The 14,006-nt window shown below is 36.8% G+C and overlaps 1 protein-coding gene across 1 annotated transcript in view; it reads left to right on the top strand.

The window, feature by feature from the left end:
* The window catches only part of ACSF3 (acyl-CoA synthetase family member 3), a 226,399-nt gene that overhangs the window by 33,407 nt on the left and 178,986 nt on the right, over positions 1-14,006 (top strand). The window contains exons 2-3 of the mRNA XM_012540377.3: positions 2,216-2,935; positions 4,567-4,722. Of these exons, the coding sequence (XP_012395831.1) occupies positions 2,243-2,935; positions 4,567-4,722 (849 nt within the window). The 5' untranslated portion in view covers positions 2,216-2,242. The remainder of the gene's footprint in view (positions 1-2,215; positions 2,936-4,566; positions 4,723-14,006) is intronic.

Genomic DNA, 14,006 nt, shown 5'->3' with positions numbered 1-14,006 from the left:
CATCTATAAAATGAGCTAGAGAAGGAAATGGCAAACTACTCTGGTTTCTTTTGCCAAGAAAACCCCAGAGAGGGTCCCAAAGAGTCAGACATGACTGAAAATGACTGAATAATAAATCAACTTATCAAAAAAAGTCCTACATAATGTGTAGAGTCTCACACCCATGAACTCACACTTCTGCATAGAAGCAGAGGGAGATGTTATTTCATATTTCTTTTTTGGAACCCACGCTTGGTCATTATGATTTAACAACATTCAGTTATGATTATTTTGTTGGTATTTTTTCCATTTCCACTGTTGTGGTCTTCATATATATATTGTTTTCCTGGTTTTGCTTACTTCAGTTTTTATCAGTTTATAGAATTTTTTCATGTTTTTCTATATTATGTTTATTGTTCCATTATAAGTTAATAATATTCCATTAAATTTATGTACTCCAATTTGCCTATCCATTTTCCAACTGATGAGCATCTACTTTATTTCAGTTCTTTACTTTCACAGAATAGCACTATTATAATTATTTTGGTATATGTGGAACTTTTCTTTTTTATCATTGATCTCTAATGGGACCTCTGAATTAAACATAAATATTCCAGTTACTTTCCTGGTATAATTCCAAGTTGTTTTTCAAAATGATCAGAACAATTCATAGGCGCATTTAGTGTACCTGTCTTTCCATAATTTCTCCAACATTGACTACTCATATCTTTTCTCATCTTTGGCAATTTGCTGAGTGTGAGATACAACCTCAGGATGTTTTAATTAACAGGTCTCTATTATTAGTAATTTGGAGTATTCTTTCAAATGATTATTAATCATTTGCTGTTCTTTTTCTTGAACACTGTTTCCTTTGGTGAGTGGCACTTGGTCTTATACGTTTCTGTTTTGTTAAATCTATAGTTTGAGTGTCAGAACTTTACAGAAATATTTAATCCAAAGATTTTCTCCGTAATACTTCCCTTCTTATTCTAAATATGTTAATTTTTTTTTCATGCAAAAGCTTTTAGTTTTTTTTTTAATTTAATTGACATCCTCTTTTTTGACATCACCTAATTTTCCTCCTGTATTTCTCACTTTTCTCATAACCATCTATTATAACAAAGAGGTTTTGTTTTTTTTTTTTTAAAGAGAAAATGAAAAAGAGAAACAACCAAAACTGAATTTAAAGCCTTTTATAGTCTAGCCCTCCCTACCCTACCTCTCATCTTTCCAGTCTTTTCACACGTTACATTTCTTCCCTCAACATCTGCAATCCAGTGACTGGTCTCCTTGCTGTACTTAACATAAGACAGTCCATCTCCTTAAACTACCACCCTCTCCCAGGCATTTTTTATTGACTGTCATATACTTGAAATTCTTTCTTGCCTTACTTCTGCCTCCTAACTTTTCCATGGCCTTGTATAATCCCACCTTTTACAAGAGGTTATTCTTGATTCCCCTCCTTCTAGTGCCTTTCCTCTATTGATTATCTTGTTTGTACGTAGTTATTTGCATATTGTTTCCCTCATATGATTGTAAACTTCTTAAGAGTAGCCACTATTTTTTACTTTTTTTTGTATCCCTAGCACTTAGCACAGTGCCTCCCATGTAGCCAGTGCTTAATAAATGTTTGTTAGTTACTGATTATAGATACTATGCCATCCATCCTTCTTACTATACAACTGACCTGTCTACTTTTCCAATTATCCATGTCCTTTATGATGGTTTTCCCATTATTTCTTGTGCTCAGGACATTGTCAGTAATATGTTATAGTCTGCCTACAGCTACCATGAATCTCCCCACTGTTTTGAGGGTTCTCTTGAGACTTTAATTCTACATGTAAGCAGTATAAAAAGAATATTGAAACAAAGTGGGCTTTTGTGGTAGAGAATAAATTGGGATCATTGAAAAAGTTTGCCTGATCTCTTCTTCATCTCCGGACTTGGCTCATTGTCCATTTGGTGGAAAGTGAGGAAGAGAGTACTAAGAATTGATCCATGAATTTTTAAATACTCAAAAATAGTGCATTGCAAAAGTATCAGTAGTTCATTTGTGTATGTTACTTTAAGCTTTGAAAAGTAAACTAAATTTCATTTTGATTTTATTTGTAAGACTTTAAAAATTATGAGCATTCTGACTCAAATTTACCTCTTTTATGTGGTAAGGAAAATGTTTATGTTTATATAAATAGTAACATAGCTTGTAACATGTTTGTTCATAATTCCTTTTTTGCAGCCTTGAACCTAGATAAATATAGGTGAAATGTTTATCAGCTTGAAGCCTCTCCATATGAGCTTGTCATTCCAGCGTCTAGTTCATGCCCTGACCTATTATCGGCAGGGTTCCTTAAGACTCAGAAAGCATGGCCATCTCAGAAACCATCTGCACACAACCAGAGTGACCTATTCAGAAAATATTGCTCCAGTGTTCACCAGAGCTTTGGCATATGGGGACAAAATCGCCCTGATTGACCACCGTGGACAGTATACATACAAAGACCTTTACTACAAAAGTCTTCGTTTGTCTCAGGAAATATGCAAGATTCACAACTGCCCCAATGGAGACATTAAGGGAGAAAGGATCTCCTTCATCTGCTCCAATGATGTGTCTTATGTCATTGCCCAGTGGGCATCCTGGATGAGTGGAGGTATTGCTGTTCCTTTGTATAAGAAGCATCCAGCATCTGAGCTGGAATACGTCATTCAGGATTCCCAGAGCTCTTTGGTCATTGCAGGCAGTGAGTATGTGGATCTTTTAACTCCCATTGTTAACAAGATAGGGGTATCGTTTTTGCCCCTTACATCGACAGTCTATGATGGAATAGCAGATGAACCAACCCAAGAGTGTGCTCCCCAATTGGAGTGGAAAGATAGGGGGGCCATGATCATCTACACAAGTGGGACGACGGGCAGACCTAAAGGAGTCCTAAGTACACACCAGAATCTAAAAGCAGTGGTGAGTTGACTTGCTGGTGTTGTTCTAGAGTATCTACCTCTGGTGAAAAATGTTCAGAAAGGGGTTCATAATAATATAATTGTCTCAAGAGTTTCCTGGTTTAGACTCTAGAATTAGGAGCTAATAACCTGAGGTAAAATTTGGAGGTCCGTTCATTTAATTTTCTCTAGGATAACTAGAAAGGTATCACTCCTTAGCTAAATTGTTGTTCAATCGTTTTTCAGTTGTATTCAAATCTTTGTGACCCTGGTTGGGGTTTTCTTGGCAAAGATACTGGAGTAATTTGCCATTTCTTTCTCTAGCTCGTAGATGAAGAAACTGAGGCAAATACAGTTTTTTCTGTATTTTCTACTTGCCCAGGGTCACATAATTAGTAAGTGCCTGAATCTGGATTTGAACTCAAATCTTCTTGACCTGACACTCTACCCTCTGTATCACCTAAAGTGCCTCCTTAGCTGAATTAGATCTTGGCTGATTCGAGTTATATGAAGAACTTATGTCATTTAGTTAAATAATCCCTTCCCTTTCTGCCTAACCCTCCACACAGTTTCTAATGATTTTTTTTAATCACAGATCTCTGACCCTGTCTTCCCCACTTCTTCCCACTTCATAAATTCCAATTGCTTTCTTACTTTCTCTAGAAATAAAATATAAACTCCTTTGTCTGGCTTTTAAAGTTGTTCAAAGCCTGGTCTCAACCTATCTTATCAGCCTCATTGCACCTCACCTACATGTCTGCCTTCTCTGGTCCAACCAAACTGGTCTTCTCTCTGTTCTTCACTCGTGGGTCACCCTCCTCACATTGCCTTTGTTCTGGCCATCTTGCATACTTCCCTTAACCTGAAAGAGTCATTTTCTTCCATCAGATGCAGATCAGGAATCACCTTTTAAGTAAAGTCTTTCCTGACACTGCCTGTGTCTCCAAAATCCCAAATTTACTTAGATCAATATTGTCTAGATCTATACATGTACATGTCTCCTCCCTGAGAGAAGGGATTATCTCATGTTTGTCTTTATTTCCTCACACACTAATTCAGTGCCTGGCACATTCATGCTAGAAATTTAATAATTAATAAATGCTTCCTCATTGATTAAAAGAGTTATGTATTACTTTTTATTAACTAATAATATGACTTTTTTGAAGATAAACAAGGGAAAATGATTAAGACAATAAATGCATTAATTGTCAGAAACTTATTTCAAATAAATAGTGGTTCTATGAGAGGCAATATGGAAAGAGTACTGAATTCAAATCTTGTCTCTAGATTTGTTAGCCGTGACTTCCTGGATATTGTTTTTCTCATCTGTAAAATGAAAGATTGCTTTAGCTATCCACTGAAGTTCCTTCAAGCAGTAACATTTCTCATTTATGTGTATTTTTTTAAATTAAGAAAATATTTTAAAATACATCATTATTCTTTCTTTGATTATCTTTGGTGACTTCTCTGGAAACTTTTATTATACACTATGTGTATTTTAGATTGAAAAGCTAACAATAATCGTGTTAAAAAATAGGAAAGCTTTCCACAAGAACCTATCCTAGAACTTCCTTTATTTAAGTCATAACAATGCTCATTGACACCTGCCTGTCATTCTGTGTTTTCCAAGGCCTTGTGTTTGCTTCCTTTCAGATAACGGGACTTGTTGACAAATGGGCATGGACAAAAGATGATGTGATCCTTCACGTGCTTCCATTGCACCATGTCCATGGTGTGGTCAACAAGATGCTTTGTCCATTCTGGGTAGGGGCTACCTGTGTTATGCTGCCTGAATTCAATGCCAAAGTGGTAAGTCTGATGTTATTCTAGCTTACAGAATTCACAGGTAGAGTGCCAGCTCTTGTGTGTGAATTATTGAGGGACAGGTCCTTCTCTCCTTCTTTTCTATCTCTTGGGCATTTTGCAACTTCTTAGGATTTCGTTCAGAAGATGAGGAAGATCAAAGAGAGAAGAGGAAATTCCCGTCTGCATTTTTACTAGCATGAGGAATGTAGTGGATAAAGATTTAGATAAATCAGGAAGACAAGTTTAAATGCTGCCTCAGCCCCTGAGCAAGTGGCTTACTCTCTCCAAGCCTCAGTTTTCTCATATGTAAAATGAAAGGGTTGGTCTTGATGGCCTCTGAGATCCTTTTAGTTCTAAATCTACAGTCTATGGTCCGTGAGCTCTCCCCACTGTGATGCTTGATTGAAGAACAGATTGTTGAGATGATCTGTTTACGTGATGATTTCTTATTTGTCTGTGGGCGGAGAGAGCCCTGGATTTGGACTTTCAGGGTCTGAATTGTCTTAGCTGTTTTACATATCTCTTATGTGACTTTGAGTCAGACATTTAATCTCTCTCAGCCTCAGTTTATTCCCCTGTAAGTGAGGGAGGCTGGACTAGATAGCCAGTTGATCTCTTCTAACTCTTAAGTCAATGATGCTACGAGCCTGTCATTTACTCACAATAGTCCTGTCCTTCATCAAGGAAAGCTGATAGTTCTCCAGTGACATTATGTATGAATTTGGTTGCAGTGTAGAATAAAATGTACTCTGTAGGTCTTAGAGTTTATGCTTTCTGGAGTGAGACAGGAGGAAGGCTGAGGTGACCGGAATAATTGAATGTGCTGTCAAGTAAGGTAGATTGCCCTTACTAGAACAAATGGCCCTGAAGCACATTTATGTGATGTTAAGAGGATCATATTTTCTGATTGATTAGCATTATAATGTTATACCACCTCAAAAGTCTCATTCATGAAAAAAAAAGTTTGACATTTTTGAAGAAAAATCCTAATTTTATGACCAAATATTAACAGCAGTTCTCAAAATAAATTACAAAATATGAAAACTATCTCATTTTGACATTTTTATACCTGAAATTCTATTGACATTTGGCTAAATTGATGTGTGCCAAAGAGGCCTAACGGACTGCCTGTCTCTTTAGAGACTATCTACTAAGGAAGGACATCTCTGCTTCCTATTTACACTTAGCTCAATGTCTGGCACAGAGTAGGCACTTAAATGCTTTTGGCTTGATTGGACTTGAAAGCCTATAAGGATAAAGTGGATTTCTCTGGCCAAAGCAAGTTTTTTCTTTAAAAATATAAAAAGTGATATTTATTTTGTGTTTGTTTTTATTGTAGTTATGTTATGTCTGACTCTGTGATTCCCATTTGGAGTTTTCATGGCAAAGATTCTGGAATGGTTTGCCATTTTTTTCTCTATCTCATTTTACAGATGAGGAAACTGAGGCAAAAAGGATTACATGAGTTGCCCAGGCCCATGTAGCTAGGAAGTATCTTGAGCCAGTCTTTCTGCTTCCAGGCCTAATACTATGTCTACAATGCCAACTGCCCCATTTATTTTGCTATGGGATTAAAAAAAAAACACACTAGGATTTCTTAAAAGTACATGATTTATTTGAAAAGATCTAATTTACTTTACATGTCCTGCTTCACTGGGGGAGGATTTATCCCATGATTTTTTTACATCAGATCTCTTTGATATGACTCTTCCAACAATGCTGGATAACTGTGAATTATGGAATACCTTAAAATTCATAAGAACCAAAAATTATAGGCAACCCAAAGGGCAATGAATGATGTCATGTTGGGTGCCAGTGATCCAAAGGGAAATGAATGATGACATATTGGATGAGAGAAATCCAGAAAGCAATGAATGATGTCATGTTGTGGGAGAAAGATCCACAGGGCAATAAGTGACATCATGTTGGACTCCAGTGATCTAGATGGCAAAAAGTGATGTCCTGTTGGGCACTAGGAACCAGAGGCATGAATGTTGCCATGATTAGTGCCAGAGGGCAATGAATAAATACTGTATTGGGTGCCATTGATCTGGAAGGTAATGAATAATATCATGTTAGGTATTATGAGGCTGTTTCCAGTGGTAATTTGTGGGTTAGAACTGGTGCAAAGATATCATCTAAAATGTTTGGATTTGGACTAAATATGAGGGATAATTGCTAGTCAACTGCCCCAAATTTATGCTGATATCACACAGAGATAGGTCTGTGCCATGAAGGTATATGGAAGGATATTGACAATTGCATGGGGGGAAAAAGGCATGAATGGAGGTGAGATCACAGTAAATTTCTTTCAAGTGTCTGTGTTGGAAAATACCATTTATAAAAAGAAAAAATTAATGGTCTTAAACTTATTTTTATGGCCAAAAGCTTTGATCTCTATCCCTGAACGATGGGTAAAAATAAATCATGCTCCAGTAAAGTTCTTTTTAGAGGATATTGTCATTTTTCTTCATTTCATCACACATATGTGTTGAACAGTATACAGTATTGCCCTTTCCTGGAGCTATTTGTGTGATAATCTTCATCATAATAACAACTCACATATATATTATTTCAAGGTTTCCAAAGTATTTGGCTCACAGCAACTTTGTGGTGAACTTGGTGCCAATATTATTATATACATTTCACAAATGAAAAAAGGGAGGTTCAGAGAAATGGATTGATCTTGACCTTAGTTACTTGGTTCATAAGTGTTAGAGCCTGTATTTGAAACTGGGCTTCCTGAGTCCAGCATTCATTCACTCTTTGCTTCCAGCCAACTGTTCATCCCAGCTGTGGGTCAAATCAGCTTTTTGAGGATGTCTAGAAGCTGTATAGAGGCGTATGTAAAAATCTCACTAAAGTCAATCACTAGTTTGAATATTTCTTGATGCCAATGGAAATATTTTCATTTTTTAAAAAGATACATTAAAGTATCATAAAACACATCCAAATCAAATAAATATTGACTAAACTATTAGAGATTTCTGAATAGTTGGGATTCCAGTGCTTTCAATTCCCAGTGCTTCTGATATCTTCGGTGAGCTCCGCCTTTATGTTTTTTCCTACTATATTCCATCTCAGTGATGAGCCACTTCAGCCTAAATGATGTGTTGGAGTAATTAATGGAGGGAAGAGGAAGTGTTAGGCTCAAAGATGAGATGGACCAAAACTGTATGCACACTTCTTTACGTCCTGTGGCATTTAGTGATTGATGGCCCCTTCCACACTCGTGTTTCTCTGTGCTGCTCTCCCAACATCCTTGGATCAATGAGCTGACGTTGAAGAATGGGTTCTGGAGGAGGGAGGGAAGAGGGGCACCTGAGGCTGCTCGCAGCACTCAGCAGGGATTGACAGCTAAGGGCAAGAGAGGACAGCAATTGAGGACATTTTATATTGACCCTGAAAGCTGACCTTGTGCAGGTGAGGGTTTGCTGAAGAGCTGTTTGCGATGCAGACGCCACGGGTAGCTTGGTCCCCAGAGTTCTGCTGTGCTGTTGGGTCTCTGAAGGATGTAAATTGCCCTTTTTCCCCTTGCCTCCTCTCCCCCTGTTTTGAGGGTCTCCCCTGAGAGTGGAGTGGTTTGATTGGCACTACAAAGAAGCCCACAAGGGTAAATCAGACTTTCTTGTGTAATTTAATGCAAGCCACCATTCAGTTTGAGCCTATTTTCACCAGCTGTTTACAGAATGCCCTTTGCTACTGAAATCAACTTTCAAAAAAGAAGCACAATTTCAATTGAGGTTTTATCAGGAGTGGGAGTTTTGCTACTTTAGGTTTAAAAGTGGGATGGGAGCTAAATCATTTGACAGGTGGACTGAAAAGGGGTAAAGGACTAGCCCATATCAGACACATATGGCCTTATGTGGCAGTGGGTCAAGAAAGTAATGATGGGTTGAGTCTTAATTTGTGACATTTTATTATATCAAATCAGTTTTTCTTTATCAAAAACAAATATGGATGGCACAGGTCCAGATCTGATGTCTGCTTGGTATCTATGAGATTCTGCTGGACTGAACTATATTCATACCTACCAAGGTGAAGAAAATGCACTCTACAGGATACTGTCCTTTGGAATAACATGTAGGTAGGACTTTGTGTTTCTAGCAGAGTGCTGGTAGAATCAAGTGCTAAAATATCACAGGAAAATAATAGATTAAAAATAAAACTAAGCATGGGTAATTTTCCTCTTCAATTAAGATAGATTCTCAGTCTAAAGACCAGTATTTTGTAAACCATGAACTCTGGAACTTTAGTAGTCCAGGAAGGTTACTGATGGCCATCACCTTCTCTCACTTTGCCTCTTGTTCCATGAGTGGACAAATAGCAGTGATTACATGGGAAAGAATATAAGAAATATCTCATGATTAGTACTTTTTCTGTCACTCAGGAGATTGAGAATTTTCTTTTATGTTTTTGTCCTCTCTTGGAGCTTCACTTAGGTATAAGAACTGAAATTCTGTATCCTTAGTCAAATATTCAGGATACAAAAACTTCTTTACTACAATGAGAAGAATTGGAAAATACAAAATATAAAGTAAGTGCAGGAAAGTAAATTACAAGTATTCAGTTTGGTGGTGCTTAAAATATAGCCTTAGTTTATCAATTCTAATTGTTTCCCAGGCCAGCTTATTTACTTAGCAGGAGGCCTCATACAGGCATAGTCCTTTCTGGCTGGGGCTTCTGGTCCACGATATTATCTGTGCTATTCTTCCACCCCTTCCACACTGACCCATTCTTTCTTCCTCTGGGTACCACAGTTTGTTTAGCTATTCCCAAATCAATGGATTAGGGCTTTTTTGTTTTTTTTTTTTTAATATTGCAATCTTATTTCAATAAACCTCCTCCTTCTCAAATCCTCCCACAAAGTAAGAAAAACACTAAAGACAAATCAACCTACATTGCTAATGAATCTGATCATGTACACAACACTCTATGCCTTTAGTCTTCTACTTTTCTACTAAAAGGAGGAAGGTTTTTCACACCATTTTTAGGTCACCTACAACTTGATACTTTAAATGTAAGATTTTTGTCAAGTGACCAAAAAATAGTTACACTATACCAATAGAAAAACTAAACAGCTTCCAAATTGGATTTTTCATTGGAAGTGAAATTGGAAGACATCAAGATGTTTTCCTTTTCAGCTTTCTCTCCTTCAAAGGGAAGGATGTACCATAGATTCTTCTCAATAAAGTGCCCAAAAGAATTAGCAGAGCTGGTTTAATCATATATTTTTAGGTAGTAGGAAATGTTGTTTCTTTGGGATACTAGATTATCTCATTTTGCAGGAATCAAGTATCATTACCTCAAAGATAATGGCAATAATATGCCAGCATTAATTACAAAGGATGAAGTAGAATAATTTAATAAGAAAAATGGGTAAGATCCTTCAAATTTAATTGAAATAATAATAATAATAATAAAAACATTCATGAGACTCCTTAAGATTTGCAAAGCACTTTACAAATATTATTTTGTTTTCATAACAATCTCTTGGGAGGGAGATAAGAGGTTCCAGGATAAGTTTCTATTCAGAAACCCACTACATCCAGGGCCAGACCAAAAGGAGTTGATTACCGTACCCTTTTAAAAGGCCAGCAAAGGGCAGATCTTGAACTGTGCACAAAGTCCCAATTGTGGAACTAAAGCTAGAAACATGAGTAAGTCAAAGAAAACACTATTTTGTAAGGTAGAATAGATTTAAGAGCACACACACACACACACACACACAAGAATAGGAAGTAATTTTGTAACAACTGGAGGTACAGTTCAAGGTACAAGATATTCTACATGAATATCTTGAAGAAATGAAACCAGATTTTAAAAAATGAAATAAAAGCCTTGGAAGAAGAAATCATTTAGAACAGATATGATAAACATATCCAAGAAATAGATTCCTTGAAAACTACAATTGAACAAACAGGAATCAATGGCTCCAAGAGACAGCAAGAAATATTAGAACAAAATGAAAAAAATTGAAAAATATAAGAAAATGTAGTATTTAATTTAAATATAAAACATAATATTTTAATATATATTTAAATTTAATATATGATTTTTAATTTAATATAAAAACAACTGACCTAGAAAATGAATCAAAACGAGATAACTTAAGAATCTTTGAATTCCCTACAGACTATGTTCTTAGATCTTCAGAGTCCTCTGTGGCATCTCAGGATCTTATCCTGGGCTGTCCCTGTCTCAATGCTGTTGTTCTATATTGGTCATTTCTACTTCCTGAATGCTTCTATGGTCCTTACCATCGAGCTTTCTGATGATTCTGATTGATAAAGGCTTTCTGACTTTCCTAAGCCATAGTGGATGGAGTTTCCTTGCCTATTGCTGCTTCCAGACACAGAACTCTATAGGAATCATGTGTTTCTCTGGGAAGCTGACTGTTTATATGCCTGTGGTAATACAGGGTTGGCTGTGTTGGCAGCTTCCTTTCCTATTGCTCATGGATTTCTGACCAGCTTTTTGTACAATTCTAGTGTAGAAAAAGTCATTTACTGTAGTTTCTAAGTGGATTTCTCGATCATTAGTCAGTCTGCTACAATTTTCAACTTTTTACTGGAATTGGCGCGTGAGAACTGGATGATCTACCCCAGTTCAGACCTCTATCTTGACCAGAAGTCTTGAAATTTATCAATACATGCCATTTGACCATCTCATGTTATTCTCATTCATGTTCTATAGACCCTCTACAGACTAGTTACCAAATATGCTTGAAGCCTTCTTCTAGGTCATGTTAAAGTTTATAGGTAGCACTCAGCCTATCTGTTATTTTTTGTACTTACCACATGACTCCATTCTCATTGACAAATCATCCATCTTGATGAATTTTCTTCTGTGACTTCTTGATCACTGCTAATCCACTGTGGCCTCCTTACATTCGCTATGCATAGCTTCCCTGACCTTTGCATCACCAGTACTGTGATTCCTGAGATTGCAATACTGTACAACTGTCAGCTGTTCAATATTGCACAGAGAACAATTATGTTGAAAAGTTGGGTCTTTGCACTGAGGATCAGTGGGAGAATCGTTAAAAATACTGCCCATTTTCCAAAGAGCAATCCAGCAAACTTTCTTCCTCCAATTCTGTGATTAACTCATTGTTCACTTACATTGCCTATCATCAATATATGTACTGATGCACATATGAATTCAACAGACTGGCCCTCCAGCTGCTTGTCATAATCTGGAGGATAGATATTTAGTTTTCATTCATTTAGGTTTTTACTTTCTAATCCACAGGCCATCTGCTCAATAGCCTCACCAGCAGCCTTTCTTCCCCCTTCCTTGACTACCACTCCTCTATGTAAGTTGTCTTCTTCCTCCAATTAAAATATGAACTTTTAAAGGACTGGACTGTCTTTGTTTTGTTTTGTTTTTAAATTATGGCTTTTTGTTTTCAAGATACATGCAAAGATAGTTTTCTACATTCACCCTTGCAAAACCTTGTGTTCCAAGTTTTTCTCCTTCCCTTACTCCTCCTCCCCTCCCTAAAAAAAGCAAATAATCCAATAAAGGTTAAACATGTACAATTCTTCTAAATATATTTCCACATTTATCATGCTGCACAAGAAAAATCAGATCAAAAAGAAAAAAAAATTAAGGAACAAAGCAAGCAAACGACAATTAAAAAAAAAAAAAAGGTGATAATACTATGTTGTGATCCACATTCAGTCCCCATAGTCTTCTCTCTGGATGCAGATGGTTCTCCATCACTAATCTATTGGAATTGGCCTCAATCACCTCATGTTGAAAAGAACCAAGCCCATCACAGTTGATCATCACATAATCTTGTTGCTGTGCACAGTGATCTCCTGGTTCTACTCACTTCACTCGTCATCAATTCATGTCTCTCCAGGCCTTTCTGAAATCAAGATATTGATCGTTTCTTATAGAACAATAATATTCCATAATATTCATATACCATAACTTATTCAGCCATTCTTCAGCTGATGGGCATCCATCCACTCACTTTTCAGTTCCTTGAAACTATAGAAAAGGCTGTGACAAACATTTTTGCACATGTGAGTTCTTTCCCCTTTTTTTAATGATCTCTTTGGGATACGGACTGAGATTATCTTTGTATCCCTAGTTTTTAGCATAGTGCTTAACATATACAGTAATTGCTTAATAAGTGTTTATAAGTATTTATGCATTCACATATAGTAAGTGCTTAATAAATGCATTTTCATTCATTATTCCAGTATGATGATTTCTTTGGAATAATCGTGGATCTCCTTGTGAAAGCTCCATAGTATTTCAAGGCTTGATGCAACAGCACAGTATCATCCATCAATAGGCGTTTCTAGTGAATTTCACTATCAGGTATTCCTCTTCCATTTGGACCTTCCTTAAGTATCCCTGTGCATATCTACAAAATATTAAAGACTTCTAGGTGAGTGGATTTTCCAAAGAAATAGGAGACAAGACTCCTACAGAATGAGAAGATTCTGAAGGTTGGCAGTAGGTACTGGTAGAAGAAAGGATCCCATATTATTGAGGTCATGGATTCAGCCAAGTATCAAAGAAGCAGTTCCAGACCTGCCATCTGGATTTATACAAAAGTTAAGTTTTGTGGGACTTATTTACTCTTCGCTTTGTAAAATGATTTCCTGTAGGATTCCTTTAAACAGCCATATGTCTTCATACTTAAAAATATAATTTGATTTGCACACAATTTTCCAGAACCTGTTTATACTGTGAAGTAACTAAGGTATGTGTATTCACTAAACACCTATAGTAGAGATCTTGACTGGGCAGGCTTTCCTTATTCACCCTGTTACTGTTTATAAGCCTCATCCTTGTTTTGGAGAGGACAGAGGAGAAAGAGGGAGAGAGAAGGAGAAGGAATGGAAAAGGGAAGGAAGGAAAACAGTAAGAGAGAGAAGAGCAGAGAGAAAGGATGGAGATAGAAGGATAGAGACAGAGAGAAAGGTGGAAAAGAGAAGAAGGGAAGGAAAGAGAAGAAATAGGGAGGAGGAGAGGGAGGGAGAGTAGGACACATCCTGTCGATTTTTTTAGTGTTGATCATGAGATTGCAGCAGCTGAAAAACTGGAATTTCACCCTGTATGTGGGGTGTGTATGTATGTGTGCCTGCGCATGTGAGATTACCTTCCTTGCTACTAATTATAGTCCTGTCTGATTTCTATGTGGGCCAGAGTACAAAAGGATTCTCGTTAATTTTAAGGGTTCATATCATTTAGTATGCCTGATAATAGCACTGACTGGCATTTACATAGCACTTGAAAGCTTGCAAAGTACTTTCTGTGCAATA

Source organism: Sarcophilus harrisii, chromosome 2 (genome assembly GCF_902635505.1).
Source record: "Sarcophilus harrisii chromosome 2, mSarHar1.11, whole genome shotgun sequence".
Taxonomy (NCBI): domain Eukaryota; kingdom Metazoa; phylum Chordata; class Mammalia; order Dasyuromorphia; family Dasyuridae; genus Sarcophilus; species Sarcophilus harrisii.
This window is presented reverse-complemented; position numbering and strand designations above follow the sequence as displayed.